The sequence below is a fragment of the Cebus imitator genome, unplaced genomic scaffold, assembly GCF_001604975.1.
Source record: "Cebus imitator isolate Cc_AM_T3 unplaced genomic scaffold, Cebus_imitator-1.0 Scaffold53, whole genome shotgun sequence".
Taxonomy (NCBI): Eukaryota; Metazoa; Chordata; class Mammalia; order Primates; family Cebidae; genus Cebus; species Cebus imitator.
Window position 1 is genome coordinate 126,231 of NW_016107368.1, and position 23,577 is coordinate 149,807.

Here is a 23,577-nt window from a genome sequence, read left to right on the forward strand (position 1 = left end):
GGAGAGTTGGGAGTGGGGAAAACGACCTAGTAGAAATTCACTCAAGACCTGGGTCTGGTTGGCAAGGAAGATGGTGATACCATTCGAAAATACAAGAGAGTCAAAAAAGGAAGGAGTTTAATTTTTAGATACTTTTCTGGATGTGTCTTGCTACATGCTTTCTTGATATTTCTTTATCTATCTTGTTCTTTATTCCTTCACATAGTAGACACTGAGAAAATTATTGATTAATGGATAATCTCACTCAATGAAGAAAATTAAAGACAGACCCACATCCATCTGCTTTTTTTGTTGTTGTTGTTTTAAAATCTTACACTACATGTCCTTAAATACTGAACATTTTTTTTTAAGAGCCTAACTATACTTTGAAAACATCTTTTTAATTACCTTTATGACAGTGGTCCCGTAAGACTATAATGTCTTATCTTTACTGTACCATTTCAATGTTTAGATATGCTTAAATACACAAATATCACTGTGCTATATAATCATGTGCCACTTACCTATCGGGATACCTTCTGAGAAATGCATCCTTAGGTAATTTCATTATTGTGTGAACATCATACTGCGTACTTACACAATCCTAGATGATGGTATAGTTTATTGCTCCCAGGCTGCAACCTGTACAGCACATTGCTGTACTGAATACTGTAGGCAACTGTAACACAGTGGTATTTGTGTTACCTAAACATATAAAAGGTACCATTAAAATGTAGTATTATAAATCTTACAAGACCACCATCGTATATGAGGTCTGCAATTGACCAAAACATCATGATGCAGTGCACAACTGTACAGTATTCATTCTTAATTACGTCCTACTCTGTTTTTGTATATGCCACTCATAAATCTCAAGAAGCCCTTAAATATAGGCCAGGTGTGATGGCTCATGCCTCTAATCCCAGCACTTTGGGAGGCCCAGGTGGGTCTATCACCTGAGGTCAAGAGTTTGAGACCAGCCTGGCAAACATGGTGAAACCACGTCTCTACGAAAAATACAAAATTTAGCTGGGCATGGTGGCACACATCTGTAGTCCCAGATACTTGGGAGGCTGAGGTAGGAGAATTGCTTGAGCCCGGGAGGTGGAGGCTTCAGTGAGCCAAGACTGTACCACCGCACTCCAGCCTGGGCAACAGAGTGAGACTCTGTCTCAAAAAACAGAAAAAAGCAAACAAACAAAAAAAAAAGCTTTTAAATATTAAAGAAGAATTGTCTCCTACTAAATCATGACAGAAGTCTTTCTTAAACAAAGCAGAGTGGAACAAACAAGGGGGCAGAAGAAGAGATGGCACGGACTTTAACTTTGCTGGACATGGCAAAGCCTCCGGAAGAGTTTAAATTCTTTGCTTAAATGCGTAATTACCAGTTGGCATGCACAAAGGGACCATCTTTTGAAAAGCCAATAGGAAAAAACTATTTTCTTATTTGTAAAATGAAGATAATGATACCTGATTTATAAGTTTGCATTTAAGATTAAACAGATATTATTTGTAAAGCTGGCATAGAGCATGTTCTCAAAAATGTCACTCATTCATTCAATGTAAATATCAATGTCCTTGGAATATAGTACCATGGTAAAGGCCAAACAAGTGGCCCTTCCTCTACCACAGAGGAGAGGGATTCTGCCTAGTCACCACGGCAGTCTCCCTAGTTGTGTGGACAGAGCTGGACAGATCTCATGAATACTTCAGAGCTTTCAAACCACCCTCCAAAAAATCATCTACGCCTCACTTCTCACCCTTTAACAGCTGAGGGTTTCTCCGTAATGCGTTATTTTTCAATCCAACGCCTTCTACGTCTTCTTTAGGTATTACTATACTACACTAAAACAGTTAACAAAATTATCTTCCCAAACTCACTTCAATTATACTCCCATTACTAAGTTGAGTTTAGAGTAATGTAGATATATACAAATATGTAAGGAGAACTAAAACTTAGAGAGATATTCAAAATAGAATATTTCTCTTTTCACTTAGCTTTTTTTTAAATAAATGCCTTACCCCAAAGAAGATAAGGAAATAAGGTTAATAAGTCTTATATTTAAAGGTAAAATATGACTCAGAGAAAAGCTTACATGAGAAGTAACAGAAGAGTGGCCACAATGCAAAATGCAAGATGATATCATCCCAGAATCAGAATTTCCAAAATCAAAGGGACCTTTTTCTCTTGAGTCCCCATCCAATTCAAGTAGTCATCCAGCCAGTGAGTAAATGACACCTCTCCCCAACACACAAACACACACACCCCATCTCCAAATGAGCCAACACTAGCAATAGCTATAAGAAGAAAGGTCAAATGACACTTGGTAGAATTTTTTTAAAAATCTGGGCAAGAAAAGTAACACAATTAATAGAAAAAGTAAGAATACATAAAGAAGGCATGCAGTAGTATTGGATTAAAAGATATATATCAGGCAGTAGAAAGACAATTTTCATTTCTAATTCAAAAACAAAGTGTTTATTAAGTGAAATGTTTCAAAAAGTACTTTTTTAAATGGAAACATTATTTGACCCTTTTACTGTCTTCCATTTTTTATTTATGTAATAGCCACCTAAAAACCTATGAATTGTCTATTTGCAAAATGATTCAACTTAGAAAGGAGCAGAATGAGACTGGTCATTCAGTAATTTCTCCCACCCACCCTTGCAGACATCACATCACAAAGGCTGTGACTCACTTTGTCATACAATTTCTATCCTCTTAAGAGTTTTCTGGATTGTTATGATGAGTACTGGCTCATAAATCTGAATAAATTTTCATAAGAAACTATCTGTGCCATTTCATCACAGCCCAAAATACTAACAATGGTACCAGACGGTCCCCAATCCTAGCTTTTACAGTGATTCACTGGTTTTAGACTTGAGTAAGGGAGAGACACATTGATGTAAGGATTAAAGTGACTGAATCAAGTATGAATTCCCAGGTCTGCGTTCCTTAGTTAGAGTACTATAACTAGTTCTGGAACTAGTTTTTCCAAAAGAAAAAGTGATCCAACAAGTGACTATGTTTTCCCTTTATTGCTTCCCTTGAATAACGTTAAAAGTGTTTGCAGAAAAGACCTACGGTGCTGCTGCATTTAACTTACCATTTTATATGACTCATACTATAGTATTCATACTTAAAGTTCTTGCCTATTCAAAAAATAAAGAGTGAACCTATAATGGGATTCAGACTGGTCAATCCGTCAGCAATGAAGCCGAAACTACCCTGGGATGAGTAAATTCAGCCTCAGACCCTCAGGATAGAAAAGAGTAAAGAACTACTGGTAATGTTGTCTGGATTTCTTAAACATAAAAATTCCTTACCAGCAAGGCATTTCCAGTAAAACTGGAGGACATGAAATTAAAATACAACAAGCTATTACAGAATTTTTAGACAGCACACAGAAAAGGAAAGATGGATACAGGATGATATGAAAGAAGTAAGGCCCAAGGCATGGCTGGAACTGGGTTAAGAGGATAGACAGGACACTTCAACTTAAGGAAGACTGCCTGGTTCAAGGCTAAGACAACAAGGAAGACAGGAGAGGAGACGTGAAGGGAAGATCAGAAAGGAAGTTAAGAGACTTGTCTAATTTATTGGGTACATTTTCAATTTAACAAACATTCTTTGAGTGGCCACTATGTGTCAGGATGGATGCAGCAAATGGCGTCCAGAGATTGCCCACAAAGAGTTCACAGTCCCAGTGCAGAGCCAGACACATAAACCACTAACTATTACAGAAAGCATGAAGGTCTGTGTTCAGACTATGTACCAAGTACTATGGGAAAACAGTAAAAACCATTAATGTTCCCTGGGAAGGTAGAGGAAAGTTTCACAAAGAAGTCTGTTGGGCTGGATCTTAAAACATTTTTCCAGAGAAAGGTGAGAATGGGAGTGTAACCAGGTCGTGCGACGGGATGGTGCTCAGCTCCCTCCTCTATTTGATGTGCCCGAGGTACTTGGTGTCTCTTTTTCCCAAGAATGGGGAAGGGGCCCTGGCTGCGCGGTGAGCTTATAGTTCATGTAAATATCGGACCCAAAGAGTTTAGCAGAAAGTGATGTATTAGGCAGAGAGAGAGAGAGAGAGAGGAGAGAGGAGGGGGGGGAGAGAGAGAGAGAGAGCGCGCGCGCAATCCTAAGGGGATATCCGCGCAGGTAGAGAGGGAAAGACAGCTCCCACGTTGTTGTGGGAGGGGATCCCAGAGAGGGAAATCCGTACAGGTAAGGGGCAGTGAAGTTTTATCTTTGAAGTGATTCCCGCCCCATTCATGTTCTTGTCCAATGAGAGAAGTTCTTTCAAATTTCCTCTGGAGTGACTGATCTTCGACTCTGATTCTGGAGTGGCTGCCCGCCCCAGAACAGAGGCCCTTCCGCCTAGAGCTTTTCACAGGCTTTTTTAAACAAAGGAGCACACCTGGAATTTTACCTAGCCTACAACTAGAAAGTTAGACAAAGAACTCTAGGTTCCCCGATGGGGAGGTGGATGGAGGCACAGCGCCTGGAAGCTCTTGCCTTTGAAACCACGCCCCTTGTGGAGTCGGTTTTTCTTAACACAGTCCCTCAGTAGTTGTGAAAGAAAAATTGATAAGAAAAAGGATTTTTCAAAAACAAGAATCACATGAAGAAAGGCCAATCATTGTGACAGTAATCGTTATGACACATTAAAGAGACTACAATTAAGGCAGAGAGAGCTGTACCATCAAGAGGATGTGGATGGTAAACAGCAGGAAATAAGATTGAGCAAGTGGGTCACGTTTAAGAAGGAAAGCCACGTAGGTCTGGTTAGTGCTTAAAACTGAAGGAGAGTAGAGGTCATTAAATCAAGAAGCAGGGCAAGGAGACTCACTAAGGCTGGGAAACATGTTAGAGACACATACACAGGAAGAAGTAGAGAAAGGCATCAAAAACAATTCCATGTGGTCTAGCTTTAGAGACAATAACAATAATTCACTACAAGCAGAAATTCAGGAGGAAAGGGTGCTAATTTGAGAAAATGGTGTTAAGTCCTGTTTTTTGTATGTTAAGTTGAAGCTATGGCAGTGTGTCTGTCCTTCAAGCAGTGGGAAATTGAGATAGGGAATCAAGACAGAGACAATAAATCATCTGCTGAAGGGATACAAGCACAAAGAAAGAAGAGGAGAAGGCTAAAAACAGAACCTCAGGGAATACAAAAAAAAAAAAGAAGAAGAAAGTGGAAAAAAAAGACAGTTGGATGAGCAAAAGTATAACCACCTGAAGGGTTCTTCCTGCCCACTGAACAAGAAAAGACCACATCATTGCCGTAAAGAAAGAGTTTAATAAACACAAGGCTAGCAAAGCCATGTAGGGGATGGAGTTAGTACTCAAATCAATCTTATCCACAGCTCACAGGATAGAGTTTTTCAAAAGCAGTTTGGGGGAAGGGGTGAAGATTGCTATGCAATAGGTGCTTACTGCTAACTTGCCGGGCTGAAGATGAAATCATGGGGGGGGGGGTGAAGCTGCCCTCTTTGAACTGAAGCATTCCTGGGTGGGGCCACAGGAGTAGTTTAGCAGGTCCAGCTGGAGCCACGGGTGTCAGACATGCAAAAAAAAACCTGAAAAGATAGCTCAAGAGGCCAATCTACAATAGCGGTGTTATCTGCAGGAATGGCTTGCAATCTATTAATATGTCTACACCTTAGCACAACTCAAATTCCTGTCCTCCTCCAAGCCTGAGGGCCTTTCATTAGCTTTACAAAGGCAGCTGAGTTTTGGGGAAGGCCTATGATCCTTTAAGCTATCTTCCAAAGTTATCTGGGCCTAAACCCAGAAATAATTAAGGCAGCTTTAAAGGCAAAAAGAGGAGAGTGGGTTAGATCAGATCTCTGGCAGTGTCATAATTTTCTCAGATATAATTTTTGCAAAGGCAGTTCTGAAAGAAGAACCAGGTTGATGTGATGTAATAGAAGCCAAGGAATTCTCAAGAAGTCAGAGGCCAACAATACTGCCACATCAGAGTAGCATGAGAAATTGGAAAAGGCCACATGATTAAACTGGAAGACTACCGATGCTCTCAGAGGAATGATTTAAGTGGAAAACTGAGGGCAGAATCCAGGGTTTAACAGAGTTCAAAAAAAGAAAAGGAGATGAAGTAGAAGAAAGTACTGGATTCCAGGATATTATTCACAAAAGAAAATAAGAATGAAAAACAATGCACAGCATACCTGAGAAAGTTTTATATCGCATAGTCAGACAGCCAAGTGTAAAGGGGTCCCCGGAGAACCTCCAACTGGCCTGCACACTGGAAGAATGGGGTGGAACCACAGAAGTTCACGCTCTTTGCAGTGGGGGAGACTGGCCTCTCCTGTTCCGGGTGGTAACCTGGGAATCAATCTGTGAGATGGGGGCCTGTTAACATGAACCCCCGCTTGCTTTGCCGTGTTGTTTTTCCTTTTTTCTTTCTGCCCAATAAATTCCATAACCCCTCACCCTCCAAAGTGTCTGAGAGCCTTATCTTTCCTGGGTGTGTGACAAGAACCGGGATTTTCCCACCACAATAGAACATGATAAAAATCTTAAATGCTTTTAAAGAAATCAGAATTCCCAATAAAAGTTTTAAACACTTTTTCCCAAAAAATTATTCATCTTTCTCTAGATTATTATAAGAAAAACTAAGAGCCAGTCCCCAAGATTCCCAAATGTTTCCCAAACATACCTTTGCTATATATAATTATCATCATTTAAAGATTGACCAAGTATCTAAACATACATGTCATGACACCAAGAGAACTATAAACTTTGACCAAGCTTTATATAACATACAGCTGTATAAAGAGTAGTTACACTCTTTACACTGCATAAATAGTAGTTATTTCACAGCAAGTTTCACAGAGAATGTTTTCCTCATCAGCTGACATTTAGTGAGCACTCTCTGAGTAAAAGGTACTGAGCTTTTTATGATGTTTATTTATATAAAGAAGTCATGGTTCCTACTGTAAGGTGCCAGCATCTTCTCAAAGTGCCTAAATTGTGAAGAAAATAATCTGTTCACAGAATGTGGCCAGAACATTACTATTATGTACAAATTTCATTTAAAAAAACAATTTTTTCTTGGCTGAGTTATCGTTTAATTACAAGTTTTCATTATACATTAATGTATAGCTTAATTATGAATTAAACCAGGATCATTCAATTGTTCAATTATATCTGGAACATACACTTAATATTCACATAGCTTCTCTTCAATTTTTAAATCTCCAAAATACCTTGAAAATGTGTGAACTTTCATTTAATTCTATTGGATAATTTATCGTAGGGGTTAAGTTAATTTGTGGAAGTCAATAAAACACAAATACACACACATCCATCCATTACAGATTTCTGTAAATGAATTAAGTATCAAGGATACATGGGTCAAGTCAAAAGTCACCTAGTGCAGGAAGAGTGACATAAGACAACTGGGATGAGACATAAACACTGAATATTGGCGGTCTGTTCCCTCCAGGCCCTTCCAATTTCTTCAAACTGAAAATATTCTGAAGGGGTTCAGAATGAGACTGGTCTGGCTTCTAAGAACCACAGTCTGCGGCTCAAAGGGTTAGCTCCTCTGGAAGTTACCACTTTTCTTTTCATCCTCTCCTAAATTCCTGTGGCTATACATAACCTAGCCTAGAAGGCCTCCTTGGCTGTCATTATTAAAGGGAGAAAAGAGAAAGCAAGAGCTGACAGACCAGTGGATACAAAAGGGAAACACTTGAAATCACAGTGTGATTTTCTAATGATCTAGCTAAAACACTACATTGATAATCATTATTCCAAATTATTTTGCAAACAATCAAGCATTAACTATTTAATGAGCACTGACAATACACAAATTAAGTACTAGACCAGATCCTAATTTTAGAGCACGGAAAATGACAAGCTCGAAAATAAAACCGAACAAATACATTTGTTTGGACAGAATATCCTGATGAGGTTAAGATTTGTGCAGGCTGGGTGGCTCACGCCTGTAATCCCAACACTTTGGGAGGCTGAGGAGGGCGAATCACCTGAGGTCTGGAGTTCTAGGTCAGCCTGGCAAACATGGTGAAACCCCATCTCTACTAAAAATACAAAAATCAGCCAGGTATTGGGCGGATGCCTGTAATCCCAGCTGAAGCAGAAGAATTGCTTGAACCCAGGAAGCAGAGGTTGTAGTGAGGCAAGACTGTGCCACTTGCACTCCAGTCTGGGCGACACAGTGAGACTCTCTCTCTCAAAAAAAAAAAAAAAAAAGGATTTGTGTACCAAAGATACAAATTTGCCTTGCTCCATTTCATGGTCATAGACTTTTACCCCATGCCAGCTTTCTTACAGATGTGTGCTACAGGAGAAAGGAGCCCAAGCAAGGTATTTGGAAAATCAACAAACACTAGAATTAGAAAAACAAGCAAAGACCACAGCACATGTGTAACTACCATCTTATACACACATTTCATGGTTTTAAAATAGTAGTTCCAATAATGTGAGACCTTAAATTGTCTTTTTCTACATCACTGATGAGTTCTCAGAATCAGTGTGTAGATGAAGAAACTTAGTTTTATGTTTATAATATTTAAAGAACGATTCTTGTTTTGTTCATTACATCTGTAACATTTTATTTTCTAATTAAACTTTAAAATCATGGCCTTCCACATCAAATGGCATCATAAATCAAAATGAGAATACTTAGAACCCAATTGTTACACCATTGTCAAAGTCTAATTACATAATGGCCATTTTATAAACAAATAAAAGCCCTCAGGGCATGTCATGAGGGGATATTGCCTTTTCTAGGCTGAAGTCACTTGGCATCAAACTCATCTTAAAAGGCTCCTAAGGTGGGGTAATATCTATGACTCATGAATTGTCCTTTCATTGCTGTACTGATTACATGATTTCCAGAATTAAATGAACTATTAGCTTCTGACTTCATTTGTTTGCAGCACACAATATTTAGTACAGTAAATACCGTGTTCATTAAGTAAAATTAGTCTTGCCAGATGTTACCAAAGAGAGGTGGTGGGAGAGAATCTAGTACATATATTATTAAATCAATGGTTCTATTTACTCCAAAGGCAGCAGTGAAGAGACGGAAAGTTGACTTTATCCGAAACCCCAGGAAATCAACCTGAGTCACCCGTAAACTAGTAAAAACTCCCCAGAGGGGCTGGTATCTCACTACCCTGAAATGGAGGAAGCCTAACCGAAGCAGAGTCCAGCAGGACATGCTCTACGATGGAATGGAAGACCTCACTGAGGCTGAGGGATGGCAGGAAGAGAAGGCCAGGTGGTAAGAAGCTTGTTCAGGATAACAAACGAGGAAATCAACAGGTGAACTTGGGTAATTAATTACTTTTCTGAGTTTCAGTATCCTCTTCTATAAAAAGAGATGGGTGAACCAGAAGGTCTGAGGCCTCCCTTTGAATTTCACAAGTCCATGTTTTTATGCTTGGGCTTGCATGGAACACATGCAATGGCAAAGAGCCCAGCGGTCAGGCACACCTATGAGCCACCCCGGCTCCACACTGGAGTGGCAGGTCCCTCTGCCTTTCCAAGTCTCAGCGTCCTCTGAAGTCTGGAAGCAAAGAAGTGTGGCAGACAGGCAGTCACCTCCTGGGAGAAGCCCAAGGGTAGATCTAGCACTTCTAACTACCTTTTTTGTCCTAAGTAAGAGCACCTGGAATAAACTGAACACTAAGTGTACATAAGCAGCATACGTTTCACTCTCTATACCACATGTTGTACATGCTGCTTGGGATAAAGTGTTCTCTCTTCTCAATGTTTTTACATGGCTTGCTACTTTAGAGCATGTACTTAATATCATCCATTCCCACCGCATGGAAAGAGGCCTGCCAAAAGTTAAGGATGCCAAAAGGAAGGCGGGAATACAGTGCACATGCTGGAGAAGGAGAAACTCTATAATCACTTTTAACATCTTGTTTTTATCAAGACACTCCTGTCAAATGAAGATTATTCCAGGACGAGAAAAATGCCAAAAAATGGGCCCTTTTGAGTAAAATTCAGAATGCCCAGGGGGGAAGCACAGCTGACCTTCAGCAACACTGAAAAATCAGAAGCATTTGTGTTCTGTCATCTTCTCCTACCTCTCCGTTGAGAAACTTTTCCTCTTTCCTACCTCACGGCTCCCGCACCTTGCCTCCTCTTCCCCTGCACCTCTCCAGGGCCTCATCATTTATATCACAGTCTTCAAAGCATCCCTCCCCAAACTCCAGTCTTTCTGGCCAGCTTTTGAGGAAGAAATTGCACTCACAATTTAATGCATACTAAATGTCGAAATCTGACAATGGCTGAACTTGGCCTTTCAAAAGTTATCCATAGTTTAGAAAACGTAGGCAGAAAGTGTCATGCCAAAAAAATTTCCAGTGATAGATTTTCTGGTCAATTGGACAAAACCATTTGAGGAATGAGACCATGGACTCCTTCAACTTTTCAAACAGGTCTAGAAATCTGAGCCATAATGCAGTAGGAAATTGTGGCTACTATTAACTTTTCTCCATGTTTGCTGGTCAGTTTGGTTTGTTTTGGGGTGTCTCCTCCTGGTTTGGTCAACTATCAGTATACATTCAGCATGTGAGAAAATATAACTGTGCTTAAATTTATGTTCCGGTTGGGCTATATAGAAATGGATGAAATTTGTCATTTTTAGTTTTGTACTTTTGTCAGTCTATTGCCTGGTACAGGTATCCTTTTTTTTTTTTTTTTTTAAAAAAAAAAAGAGTAGTCTCTTTGGGGACTTGGGAAGAAAGGGTGTGAAGTTGGGGAGGGATAAGACTACAAACTGGGTTCAATGTATGCTGCTCAGGTGACTGCTGCACCAAAATCTCACAATCACCACTAAAGAACTTACTCATGTAACTAACCAATTACCACCTGTTCTCCAAAACCCTATAGAAATAAAAGTATTTTTTAAAAATTTAGTAGTCTCTAAAAGTCTGGATGGATTATTCTTCTTTTCCCTTTTAACATCCTGTCCTTAGCTAGTTACAAAGTTGGCAGAGTTCTCAACCTGAGCACTAATGACATTTGGGGTCAAAAATTTTTTTGTTGGGGATATTATCCTGTGCATTGTAGGAGTTTAGCAGCATCCCTGGTCTCTACGTGCTAGATGCCAGTAGCACCCTTCCAGGTTAGGGTAACCAAAACTGTCTCCAGGCACTGTCAAATATCCCCTGGGAGGCAAAATCACTTGAGAACCACAGAGTTAAAGATTACACAAATGAAAACCCAGCTCACAGTTAGGAAGAAAAACTTAACAGCTGTTTTTAAAAGGGTAGTAATATGGTATGTAATTCAAAATTATGTCCATTGGCTAGCCTCTATATAGTCTTATTCTAAGAAGAATCGGTATCAAAATCTTCAAAGAAAAAAAGAATTCAGCAACTAACAGACTTTGAAAACAAGAGTATTAGGGGAAGCCCCAAATATTACTTAGAGAATTATTCTGTCCTCTGGTCATAATACATGCTTTTTAATTAATAGTTTGTGATACTAGAAAAGAACAAAACTAATGGGGACACAGAACACTTTGCCCTCGTCAGCTGAGATGGCCTAGCAGACAGCTGCATAACAAATTTCAATCACAAAGATAATTTTGTGAAACAGATACTCAAGTTACCAGAATAGAGAAATAGCACAAACCCATGTAATAGGTTGCAAGCATCTTTTACGGGATAAAGTGATTTAATTTTTAAATTATGGCAGGCCTGAAAAAAAATTAAAAGACTTGCCTTTCTTGCTGGTTGCTATTTTGGAAGCAATAAAGACACAGCTCATATAAAACTGTATTTCTTCTGCCAATTCAAGTTTGTTTGCAGAATTTTCTCCTCTTCCCTCCTCCCAGCTCTTGACATCCCGTCAGCATCCCAAGACAAAGGCAGAACTACAGGGGAGTGGCGCTCAGACACCTGTGGGTCTTTTCTCAGGCAGAGAGAGAATCAGATTCTCCACCTGGAACCCATAAAGGAAGGAACGCCAGAACACACAACTTTTAAAACATATCTTTACCTACACTTACAGAGGACAGGTTAAAATATATTCTAGTCCTCTTTCTCTCACTTCAAATTCCATCAGTGTTGTAAATTGACTCATCTTACGCCACTTTCTTCTTCCTTCCTTTAGACCAGTGGCTCTCAAAGTAAGATGTGATCAGCATCCCCGGGGAACATGTTAGAAACGCAAATCTTCAGCCCCTACTCCAGACTTAGGGAGTCTCCTAAAGTCCAGGAACCCCTGATTTAGGCCAGTGTTCTCTCTAGAATCATAAACATTGGTTCTTAGAGAAAGCAAAACTGCAATTCTCATTTCATCCTCAAACCTGCTGCAAGGTAGGTATTAGCCCCACGTTAGGGATGTGGAAACCGGCTCTGGGGTTACACGTTGGCCCAAGGTCTTAAAGCTAGTCACTGCAGGTGGAAGATTAAAGTGTTTGCACCTCTTTTCACTACTGAAACAAATCTGTCGCAAGTTATTAACAACATCTGGATTTCTTGCCTGGTTGGGTTTTGTTTTTGCTCTTTCAGCTTTCGTCAATTCGGAAAAATATAAAACTGAGTGGGTGAGAGGAGTGTGCCATATGCCTCGGTTCTTCCAGAGTCGGAATTTAAGGGCAGGACTCTGGGAAGGTGTTTTTCCAGTAAAGACCGTTTTGTGCTGCTGCGGTCCGTCCTGTCTTTGAGGGAAACACACTCGGTCCCCCGCAGCAGACACACAAGCGGCCAGAGCTGCACGGCGGGGCCGCGGGCATCCCCGACGCGACAGGTTGTCTGCGGGAAGGGAGCCCGTCCGCGAGGGCCCGGCGCGCCGCGGCTCCGGGCCGGGGAGACTGGTTTACAGGGCAAACTGGAACACCCCAAAGCCCGGGGGACGCCCGGGCCTACGCCGCAGCTAGGGAAGGAGGGGGCGAGTGGTGAACCCGAAACCGCTGAGGGCCGCGCGGCCAGAAACCACACGGACCGCTAGGGTCGCAATGAAGATCCGGGAGGAGAGTGCAGGCTGGAGGGGAGACAGCGGGCGAGGACCCGGGAAATGGAAATGGGGCGGGGTCAATGGGCCCGCACTCACTGTGAGGGTCGCTCTTCTCCCGGACCCCGTCCACTCGGCCGTCGGGGTGGATTCGCAGGAAGAAGCCCCCGTTTTTGCAGTACAGCCGCTTGGGGTCTTTGAAGTGGCCGGGCGGGAAGGCGCCGCTGCCGCCGTCCTCGGGCAGGGCGGGCAGCGTGGTGATGCTCCCGGCTGCCATGGTCCCTCCGGGGCCCTGCCGGGGACCCCGAGCCGCTGGAGCCGAGCGGGGAGCCGCCGCCCCCCGGCCCCGGCCCCGGCCTCCAACCCGCTCCGGGGCACGGCCCCGGCCCCGGCCCCCCAGCCTCCCGCCCGGCAGCGCGCGGCCGCGCCCGCGGGCCCCCAGCCTCGCGCCGCTTGGCGGCTCTTCTGTCCGCCGGCTCCTGGTGCGCGGCGAGCCGGCGGCCTGAAAGCTGGGGTTCAGGGAAGGGTGTTTCCGCGGCCGGCGCCTGGGGAGAGCCGCCTAGCAAACTGCAGCGCCCTGGATCCCGTTGCAACCGCGGGCACCGCGTCCGCTGATCTGGCACCCTCCGGGCCGCGGCGTCACATCTTCTACATCTCCACCCCCGACACCCACCAGCCACCCGCGCCCCCGGCTCTCCTCCCTCCTGCGCGCCGCCCCCCTACTCGCTCGGGGTTTTCTGGGGCCGGCCTCTGAGTCCGGCGCTTCGGCCACAACACGCAAGCGCGACATCTGTCCCGGGGAGAGCCGGGTGGGGGAGGGGCGGGGGGCGCGCCGGAGGCCGCGGCAGGACCCCAACAGTCCCGGGGCTCCACGGTCCCTTGTTCCCCAGAAGTCACCCCCCCTCAACGCCGCACCACCCAAACCACGTTTAGGCTTTCTCTACACTGCGGGGCTTTTGCTGCGCAACCAGCCGTGACTCAACTTTTAAAAGTTTAAATGCAACTTTCTCCCCCATTTTTTCCCTTGCTAGCGTTTCAAAATGGGGAAGCCGTTTCCACCCCAAAGTAGAGAAGTCGGAATCCAGGAAAGATTCTGTCAGAAGAGGCTTTGAAAATCTCTAAATCACCAAAAGACGAGGGGTACACGTGGGGCATGAACTGTTTAAAAATAAAGGACAGAGGCTAAAGTCGTCTACCAACAAAAGGAAAGAAAGAGGCCAGAGAAGGGAAGCAGATTGGGTTGCTAAGAGGAAAAGGTTTTCTTTACTGACCTATCTTGAGTTAGACAACACAGAAAGATGAGGATGAGGCTCAAATCCTTATCGCGATAGATGCGCATTAATGTCTTAACTCGGAGCTGGCATTTGCCCTAGCTAAATTGTTAACACATTTCTTGGAGACAGAGTTAATTTCTGTAAATCCCAAATGTAAAATTGAAGTTAATTGCATTTTGGTAATTTTCAGTAGGATATAGCAGGTGCTACAGATGATTGGCAAGTTTGCAAACTTGCTAATCATCTGTAGCACCTGCTATATCCTACTGAAAATTACTGTGTCTCATATAGTGAGGGAGATAAGATGGGTAGCATGAGTAACACAAATACCAGTAGAAAGTAACTAGACCATAGAAGGGTAAGACTGTGTGCTGTGACATTTCAGACAAGGGGTAACTCATCTGGGAAGGCAGGAGATTTATGGAAGCTTCTAGAAGGAGTTGCAAATGCCTCCTTGTAGAAACATTAGGTTTCAAAAGGTCATTCGTAAGTGCATTTTTCTCAAATCTCCAAGAGGGCTTTAACTCCAGATGCATTTCTAGAATGTTAAATATAGGAGTGTGAGTAAATTATCTGAAGCTTTAAAACCAGGCATACTCCTCTTTCTCCTTGCAGCTAGTGCATGTTCTGTAGAGAAGGAAAAAAAATTTTTCTCATTCATTACTAGGTTTATGGCTGAAGCCTCTGTAACAACAGACACATTAACAAGAGAAAAACATACTAATTTGTTTATATAAGTTTTACACAAAACAGGAGACTTTAGAAATGAAGACCCAAAGTTAATAGAGAAACCTGTGTATTTTTAAGGCTAGGATTGATAAAGAAGTGGAAGTCATAGAGAGGTATGATTGGACAAATGTCTATGATCTAATGGTGATAAACTGGGGAGACTTACTTGGAAAGGCCTATTTGTTCAGATTCTTCTCCCTGTACCTGTGTCTTCAGAGATAAGGATATCCCTTTCCTCCAGATATAGGGAAGGCACTTCTGGAATGAAAGTCTCATGAGCCTGCCTCAGAAGAGAAGATCTGGGTAAAGTGAAAGTAACCCTCTTGCTTCTGCTGTTTTCTCATGTGCCAAGGTACCATTATTTTGGGGTAGCATGTCCTGAACCCCATCGGTTCTCTAACATCTCTCTCCAAAATGGATTAGTTTCATCTTCACTGAAAATCCATCTGTTGAGACAAAAATCACTCCCTTCAGATGATCTCTCTAGGTGCTACAGTGGTGCTGAGTGTCCCCTAGAATGATTGAACTCTAGCTTCAACTCTGTGTCACAGAAACCTGAGGATTCCAAGAGCACGGGGATAAAATCTAAGTCATAATATATATATATATATTTTTTTTTTTTTTTTTTTTTTGAGACGGAGTTTCGCTCTTGTTACCCAGGCTGGAGTGCAATGGCGCGATCTCGGCTCACCGCAACCTCCGTCTCCTGGGTTCAGGCAATTCTCCTGCCTCAGCCTCCTGAGTAGCTGGGATTACAGGCACGCGCCACCATGCCCAGCTAATTTTTTGTAGTTTTAGTAGAGACGGGGTTTCACCATGTTGACCAGGATGGTCTCGATCTCTTGACCTCGTGATCCACCCGCCTCGGCCTCCCAAAGTGCTGGGATTACAGGCTTGAGCCACCGCGCCCGGCCAGTCATAATATTTTTTAACAACGGTATCCAGAAGCTTGGGGAGCAGTTACAAGCAGCAAAATAATTTACATTCTCTACAATTCAAACAAACAATCTAATTTTCAAATGGGAGAAAGATTTGAACAGATACTTTGCCAAAGAAAATATACAAATAGCCAATAAGCACATGACAAGGGACTCAACATCCTTAGTCACTGGAGAAATACAAATCAGCTTTTCTGAGGATCCGGCAAGATGGCAGAGGTCGAGCAGAAGAAGCAGCGGACCTTCCGCGGTGTGGACCTGGACCAGCTGCTGGACAATGTCCTACGAGCAGCTGATGCAGCTGTACAGTGCGCGCCAGCGGCGGCAGCGCACCCCGGGCCTGTGGCGGAAGCAGCACTCGCTGCTGAAGCGCCTGCGCAAGGCCACGAAGGGGGGGGCCCCCCGCCCACCACCCCATGAAGAAGCCGGAAGTGATACGCACCTGCAGACATGATTATCCTGCCCGAGATGGTGGGCAGCATGGTGGGCGTCTACAACTGCAAGACCTCCAAGTAGGTGGAGATCAAGACAGAGATTATCGGCCACTACCTGGGCGAGTTCTCCATCACCTACAAGCCCGTGAGGCGCTGCCGGCCGGGCTGTCGGGGCCACCCACTCCTCCCGCTTCATCCCCCTCAAGTAGTAGCTCAGCTAATAAAGGCACACATATCTCCAAAAAAAAAAAGGATAGAGAGAAATACAAAAATACAAATCAAAGCAACAATGGGATACCACTTTACACCCACTAGACTAGCTGTAATTAAGAAATAACAACAACGAAAAACAAGTGTTGAGATGTGGTAAACGTGGAACCCTCAGACATAGCTGGTGGGAAGGTAAAATGGTGTAGTCAATATAAAAACAGTCTGACAGTTACTCCAAAATTAAACAGTCACCAGACAAGGCAGCAATTCCACTCCTAGGTATGCAGCCAAGAGAATTGGAAACATATATTCACATGAAAACATGTACATAAATGTTCATAGCAGCTTTATTCGTAATAACCAAAAAGTAGAAACAAGCCAAATGTCCATCAGTTGACGAATGAGTAAATCAAATGTGGAAGATCCATACAATGAAAAGTTATTTGGCAATAAAAAGAATTACTGTTACATGCTACAACATGGATGAAGCTTGAAAACATTATGCTTAGTGGAAGAAGCCAGGCGGAGAAGGCCACGTGTTGTATGATTCCATTTATATGAGATCCCTAGGATAGGCAAATCCATAGAAACAGAGAGCAGCTTAGTAGCTGCCAGGGTTGAAGGAGAGGGAAATCGGGAGTTACGGCTAATGAGTGTGGGATTTCCTTTCCAAGCTAGAAAAGAGTTCTGGAATTAGGTAGTGGTGATGGTTCTTACACAACTTTGTGAATAGTGAAAACCATTGAGTTGTACACTTTAAAATGGTGAATTTCATATGTGAGTTGTGCCTTAAAAAAAGAGAAAAATAATAGATGTCAAAATGAAAATGAGTTTTTTTCCTCCCATAAAGTTTTTGGGGAGGGAAGATATTATTCGGTGCTGTTAAGGATGAGATGAACCAGAGACCTCATCAACAGTCAGAGGGAGGCTAAATTATACAGCATTTTGGGAAGACTATTTAAAAAAGTACATCACATTTTGAATTTTTTTTTTTTTGAGACAGGGTCTCACTCTGTCACCCAAGCTGGAGTGCAATGGCACGATCATGGTTCACTGCAACCTCAACCTCCCGGGCTCAGGCAGTCCTCCAACCTCAGCCTCCCAGGTTTGCTGGGACTATAGGCACATGTCACCATGTGTGGCTAATCTTTTCTACTTTTTGTAGAGACAGATTTCACCATATTGCCCAGGTTGGTCTCAAACTCCTGGGCTCACATGATCTGCCAGTCCTAGCATGCCAAAGCGCTGGGATTACAAGCATATGTCACCATGACTGGCCCAATTTTTGAAATTTGAATACCATTTGAACCAACAGTTTTGATGCAAGAAATTTATTCTAAGGACACGATTATAGATGCACACAAAGATTTACCAACCTGGGTGTTCATTAAATCCTTGATTGTAATGAGGTAAAATGAGGGCTAATCTGGGTGATTAATGTGAATACATTATGTTATATCCATTCAAAATAGTATGTTTTGGGTAGCCAAATAAACAGTTTTGTGGAAAAACGTATAATACCATGAAAAAATACTTACAATGTTGTATATTGTTAATTAAAAGTAGGTTACAAAACTATGTAATAGTATCTCATTTATTTATTATGCTTTCATACATATATTACAATGAGAAACACTAAAGTATTTGTAGTGATATTTTAGATAGTAGAATTTTTTTATGCAAACAAGTTATTACTCACTATCATATAAACTTATCATCTAAAATTGTATCTTGTTTATTTGGTTTCTTATTATCAGTTTCCTTTCCCCAATATAATACAAGAAAACTTATAGCAGATATCTTTCTGACCTATGCATTACTGTATCCCAAGGACCTAATGGCAATAAGTGGGAGCCTCAGTAAGTTGGTTTGCTTGTTTCTTTTTTGTCAAATGAAGGAATGCATTATTTTCATCACAAAAACCTGTTTTTGAAAGTTAAGTTCATCATCTACATTATGGAGGGCTGGGTATCAGTGTATCAATGTCTGTGGAAATCTGTATCTTAACCATTTTATAATGAAAATCACATTAAACCCATTTCCTCTTGAAAATCCCAAAACAATGCACAGATTACTGTTTTCTAAAACCCAGTTCATCAAAAGTAATCTTACTAGTTCTCCAGATCATCATTATACCATCAGCTATGAAATAATAGAGTGAACCACTTTATTTTATCTCCACAAGAGGTAGCAAAGATTACTGCCTACTTCTTGTGCTCAGCTAACAGATTCTAATTTCACCCAACTAATTTTCTGTGCTTAATGTTGACTTTGAGTCCTTGATTTTTAAAAACAAATAAACAATAACAAACACATAAAACTTCTAGAAATAGCCAATGGTTTATGTTGCATTTTGCTATTTTATTTTTAAATATTGTATTGTCACTCTATATTGCCAAGCTACAATTATTCATTGTTCTCAGAAGATGAGTGACCTCCTGCTGTATTACCACTAGAGCTCCACCTCCTCTCAGATCAGCAATGGTATTAAATACTCACAGGAGGCTGGGCACAGTGGCTCACGCCTATAATCCCAACACTTTGGAAGACCAAGGGGCACAAATCACCTGAGATCAGGAGTTTGAGACCAGCCTGGCCAACATGGTCTTTACTAAAAATTAGCCAGTCATAGTGGCACACACCTGTAGTCACAGCCACTTGGGAGGCTAAGACGGGAGAATCCCTTGAACCCAAGAGGCAGAGTGGCCCGAGACCATGACACTGCATTCCAGCCTGGGCAACAGAGTGAAACTCCATCCCCCCCACAAAAGAAAGTACTCATAGGAGCATTAACCCAATTGTGAACTGCACATGTGAAGGATGTAGGTTGCGCACTCCTTACGAGAATCTATGCCTGATGATCTGAAGCAGAGCTGAGGCAGAGATGCTGGTGCTGGGGAGTGGTTGCATATACAGATTAACATTGGCAGAGAGATTTGACTGCACAGAGACCGTAATAAATCAATTGCTTGCAGACTCATACCAAAACCCTGTAAGTGAGTGGCAAGTGACAAGCTGCATCTGGTGGCAGGCTTTACGTCTGACTCTGACACTTATTTTAGTCCATGTGTGGCCTTTCAATTATTTCATTTACCCCTTCAGTCTGCACCTCTTTCCTGCACTGCGTGCTTGTCTCAGAAACAGTTTTGGTAAGCCCACAAACTAACTCTAGCCAAAATGAGTAAAAAACATCACTGGAGAGCTTCTTTGAAAAGGGGGAAAGACCCAGCGAAGTGACAGCGGAAGACTTGAAGACTGCCAACAGAAAGAATGCTGCATTTAAAAGAAAATACTGAGAGTCTTACTTAAATTACAAGCTCACTGCAACAGTTGATTTATATTCTCTGAGCCCACTTCATATAATATATGGTGACTGGCTACCCAATGAAGCCATGAAACCTTCAAAACTGCTTGGCAACATGGAAACCAAGCACCCTGCATTAAAAGACAAGCCTTTGAAGTTTTTTTAAAAAAGCAAACAAAAAAAAAAACAGCATGAAGGCTGAGGCGGGTGGATCACTTGAGGTCAGGAGTTCAAGACCAGCCTAAGCAACATGGTGAAACCTCGTCTCCACTAAAAATACAAAAAAAAGTCGGATATGGTGACAGGCACCTGTAGTCCCAGCTGCTCCGGAGGCTGAGGCAGGATAATTTCTTGAACCCAGGAGGCAGAGGTTGCAGTGAGCCCAGATGACGCCACTGCACTCCAGCCTGGGCACCAGAGCGAGACTCTGTCTCAAAAATAAAAAAAGAAAACAACATGAACATGAAGAATAGAAGCAATTTTCTAAGGTCACCACTTCATCAAATGTGTCTCCACTGAGAGCATCATTCTTAGTGGCTAACTGCATTGCTAAAGCTAAGAAGCCCTTTACTATTGGTGAAGAGTTGACCCTGCCTGCTGCTAGAGACATTTGCTGTGAACTTTTAGGAAAGGCTGTAGTTCAAAAGGCGGCACATGTTCCTCGTTTGGCTAGGACCATAACTAGACGAAATGATAAAATAGCAGCTGATATTGAGGCACAATTTTAGAGAGAATTAATGAGTCACTGTGGTACATATTCCAGCTTGATGAGTCCAGTGATATTGACAACAGGTGACAATGCTATGTTTTTCAGGAAGATGTGCATGAGGATACCTTGTGTGCACTTTTGTTGCCAACCAACACCATGGCTGCAGAACTATTCAAGTCTTTGAATGATTATATATCAGGAAAACTGAATTGGTCATTTTGTGCCAGCATATGTATGGATGGAGCGGCTGCCATGACTGAACAGCTTTCCGATTTCACTCCTTGGGTCAAAAATGACATTTCTGAATATGAGTCTACACAATGTGTCATCCATACAGAAATGCTGGCTAGTCGAAAACTCTCACCTGAACTTAACAATATTTTGCAGGATGTGATTAAAATTATCAACCACATTAAAGTATATGCCCTTAACTCACATCTGTTCACACAGCTCTGTGAGGAGATGGACACAGAGCACACAAGTCTTCTCTTATACACAGAAGTGAGATGTTTTCTAAAAGTAGATCACTGGCCAGAGTTTTTGAGTTATAAGAGCCGCTCCAGACATTTCTTTTAGAAAAAGTCACAACTGGCAGCACATTTTAGTGACACAGAATGGGTCACAAAACTTGATTACTTGTGTGACATATTCAGCCTGCTTAATGAATTCAATCTGTCACTCCAAGACAGAACTATTCAAATTGGCAGATAAAGTAGCTGTATTCCAAGCCAACTAGGGCTGGGCACAGTGGCTCATTACTGTAACCCCAACACTTTGGGAGGCCAACGCGGTGGATCACTTGAGGTCATGAGTTCCAGACCAGTCTAAGCAACACAGTGAAACACCATCGATACTAAAAATACAAAAATTAGCCAGATGTGGTGGTGTGTGCCTAAATTCCCAGCTACTGGGGAGGCTGAGGCAGGAGAATTGCTTGAACCAGGGAGGGTGAGGCTGCAGTGAACCGAGATTCTGCCACTGCACTCCTACCTGGGTCACACAATGAGACTCTATCTAAAAAAAAAAAAAAAAAAAGAGCCAAACTGGAATTATGGGGGTGGGGGCGACAAATGAACATTGGGATTTCTGACATGCATGTTGCAGACATTTTCAGAGATTTGGGCCAGGACCTTCCTTCTCCCAGCTGGTGCATCTCAGATTTCAAAAGAGTTTGAGCATTACTTCCCAATCACAAAAGACCCCCAAACTGGGAAGGAAAGGATCCACCACCCATTTGTGAATAAGCCAGGTGAATTGACTTTGTCCATGCTAGAAGAAGATCAACTGCTGGAGACAGTAAATGACAGTGGCCTTAAAAGTATGTTTGATATGACTTCAACTCTCCATACTTTCTGGATTAAAGTAAAGGTGAGATATCCTGAGGCTGCCACAAAAGCACTGAAAAGTCTGCTTCCATTTCCAACATGCCATCTTTGCGAAATAGTTTTCTGCAGTGACAGCAACCAAAATGAGATTACAGAGTAGACTGAACATAAACAACACACTTCAGGTGTCACTGCCTACCATCACCCCTAGATGGGACCATCTAGTTGCAGGAAAACAAGCTCAAGATTCCCACTGGTTCTACATTATGGTGAGTTGTATAATTATTTCATTATATATCATGATGCAATCATAATTAAAAGTGTGCTCTGTGTCCATCTCCTCACAGAGCTGTGAACAGATGTGAGTTAAGGGCATATACTTTAATGTGGTTGATAATTTTAATCACATCCTGCAAAATGTTGTTTGTGTGTATATATACATATATGCCTTGAATCAGGATTCAAGAGTCAGGATGTCTTTTTAAATATCAAAATAAGAACAAATGAACAATCAGATCAGAATCTCTGTAATCTGAGCATGTTACACAGAAGATAAAGAATAGCAGGGCCTTCCTGAAAAGGGCTATTTTGCAACATATTTATTATAAATAACAATTTATTTGAATGAAATTAATGTAGGAAACACTGAGCTCCTTTGATTCGATAGCTCCTCCCATGTAGCTCTTAGAACAGTGTTGAGCTAATTTAAAAAAATTAGAACACATGAATAAATATAATTACTTCTAGCATCATTCTCATTAAAAGGTAAAAAATCCCAAGTCTTTGTGGTTGCTCAGTGGCCCTCTAGGAAGCTCCAAAGATGATTTAAGAGTAAAAGACATCATGAAGTTTTCATTTTTCTCAACTTAAGTGTTGATCTTGAAAAGGCAAAATCAGTCTATGAGCTGAGACTAGTCACTTGATTATTATAGTCACATAGATCAGCAGTCCCCAACCTTTTTGACACAAGGGACCTCCCACCAACAGTGAGAGTAACTGTTTCCTCATACTCTCTATTGCTCTAATTGTTAAACTTTTTAACTGTGCCCATCTGAGTAGAAGAATAGATCTCATTCTACGTTTAATTTGTACTTTTTTTCTCACTTTTATTATTATTTTTTTTTTGAGACACAGTCTAGTTCTGTCACCCAGGCGGAGTGCAGTGGCACAATCTCGGCTCCCTGCAACCTCTGCCTCCAGAGTTCAAGGGATTCTCCTGCCTCTGCCTCCCGAATAGCTGGGATTACAGGCACCCGCCACCATGCCCAGCTAATTTTTGTATTTTTAGTAGAGACAGGGTTTCACTGTGTTGGCCAGGCTGGTCTCGAACTCCTGACCTGTGATCCGCCCACCTCGGCCTCCCAAACTGCTGTGATTACATGCGTGAGCCCCGCGCCCGGCTTTACTCGCATTTTTTTTTTAAATCCACTTAAATTAATTTTTCTACAAACTGCCTGCTCATATTCCTTTGCCCATGAATCTTTTCTCACTGATAGTTAAGATTGCCTTTTGTATTTAGAAGATCAGCTTTGATGTCAAAGACACTGTGTATTTTCCCAGTTTGTCATTTGTCTTTTACTTTGTTTAGAGCAAGGGCAACACTGGTGGTGAAGACTCGCTGTCCCCAACCAAGGAGCAGTCTGCCTCAAAGGTAGATTCAAATTCTTGCTTCTTACAAGGTTGCTTTAAAATGGCAAGTTTTTTCCTC

At 42.1% G+C, this 23,577-nt stretch overlaps 1 protein-coding gene across 1 annotated transcript in view; it reads right to left on the bottom strand.

The window, feature by feature from the left end:
* FGF2 (fibroblast growth factor 2) overlaps positions 1-13,687 on the bottom strand; it is a 67,463-nt gene extending 53,776 nt beyond the window's left edge. The window contains exon 1 of the mRNA XM_017528224.2: positions 13,046-13,687. Within this exon, the coding sequence (XP_017383713.2) occupies positions 13,046-13,223 (178 nt within the window). The 5' untranslated portion in view covers positions 13,224-13,687. The remainder of the gene's footprint in view (positions 1-13,045) is intronic.
* Between the last annotated feature and the right edge of the window lie 9,890 nt (positions 13,688-23,577).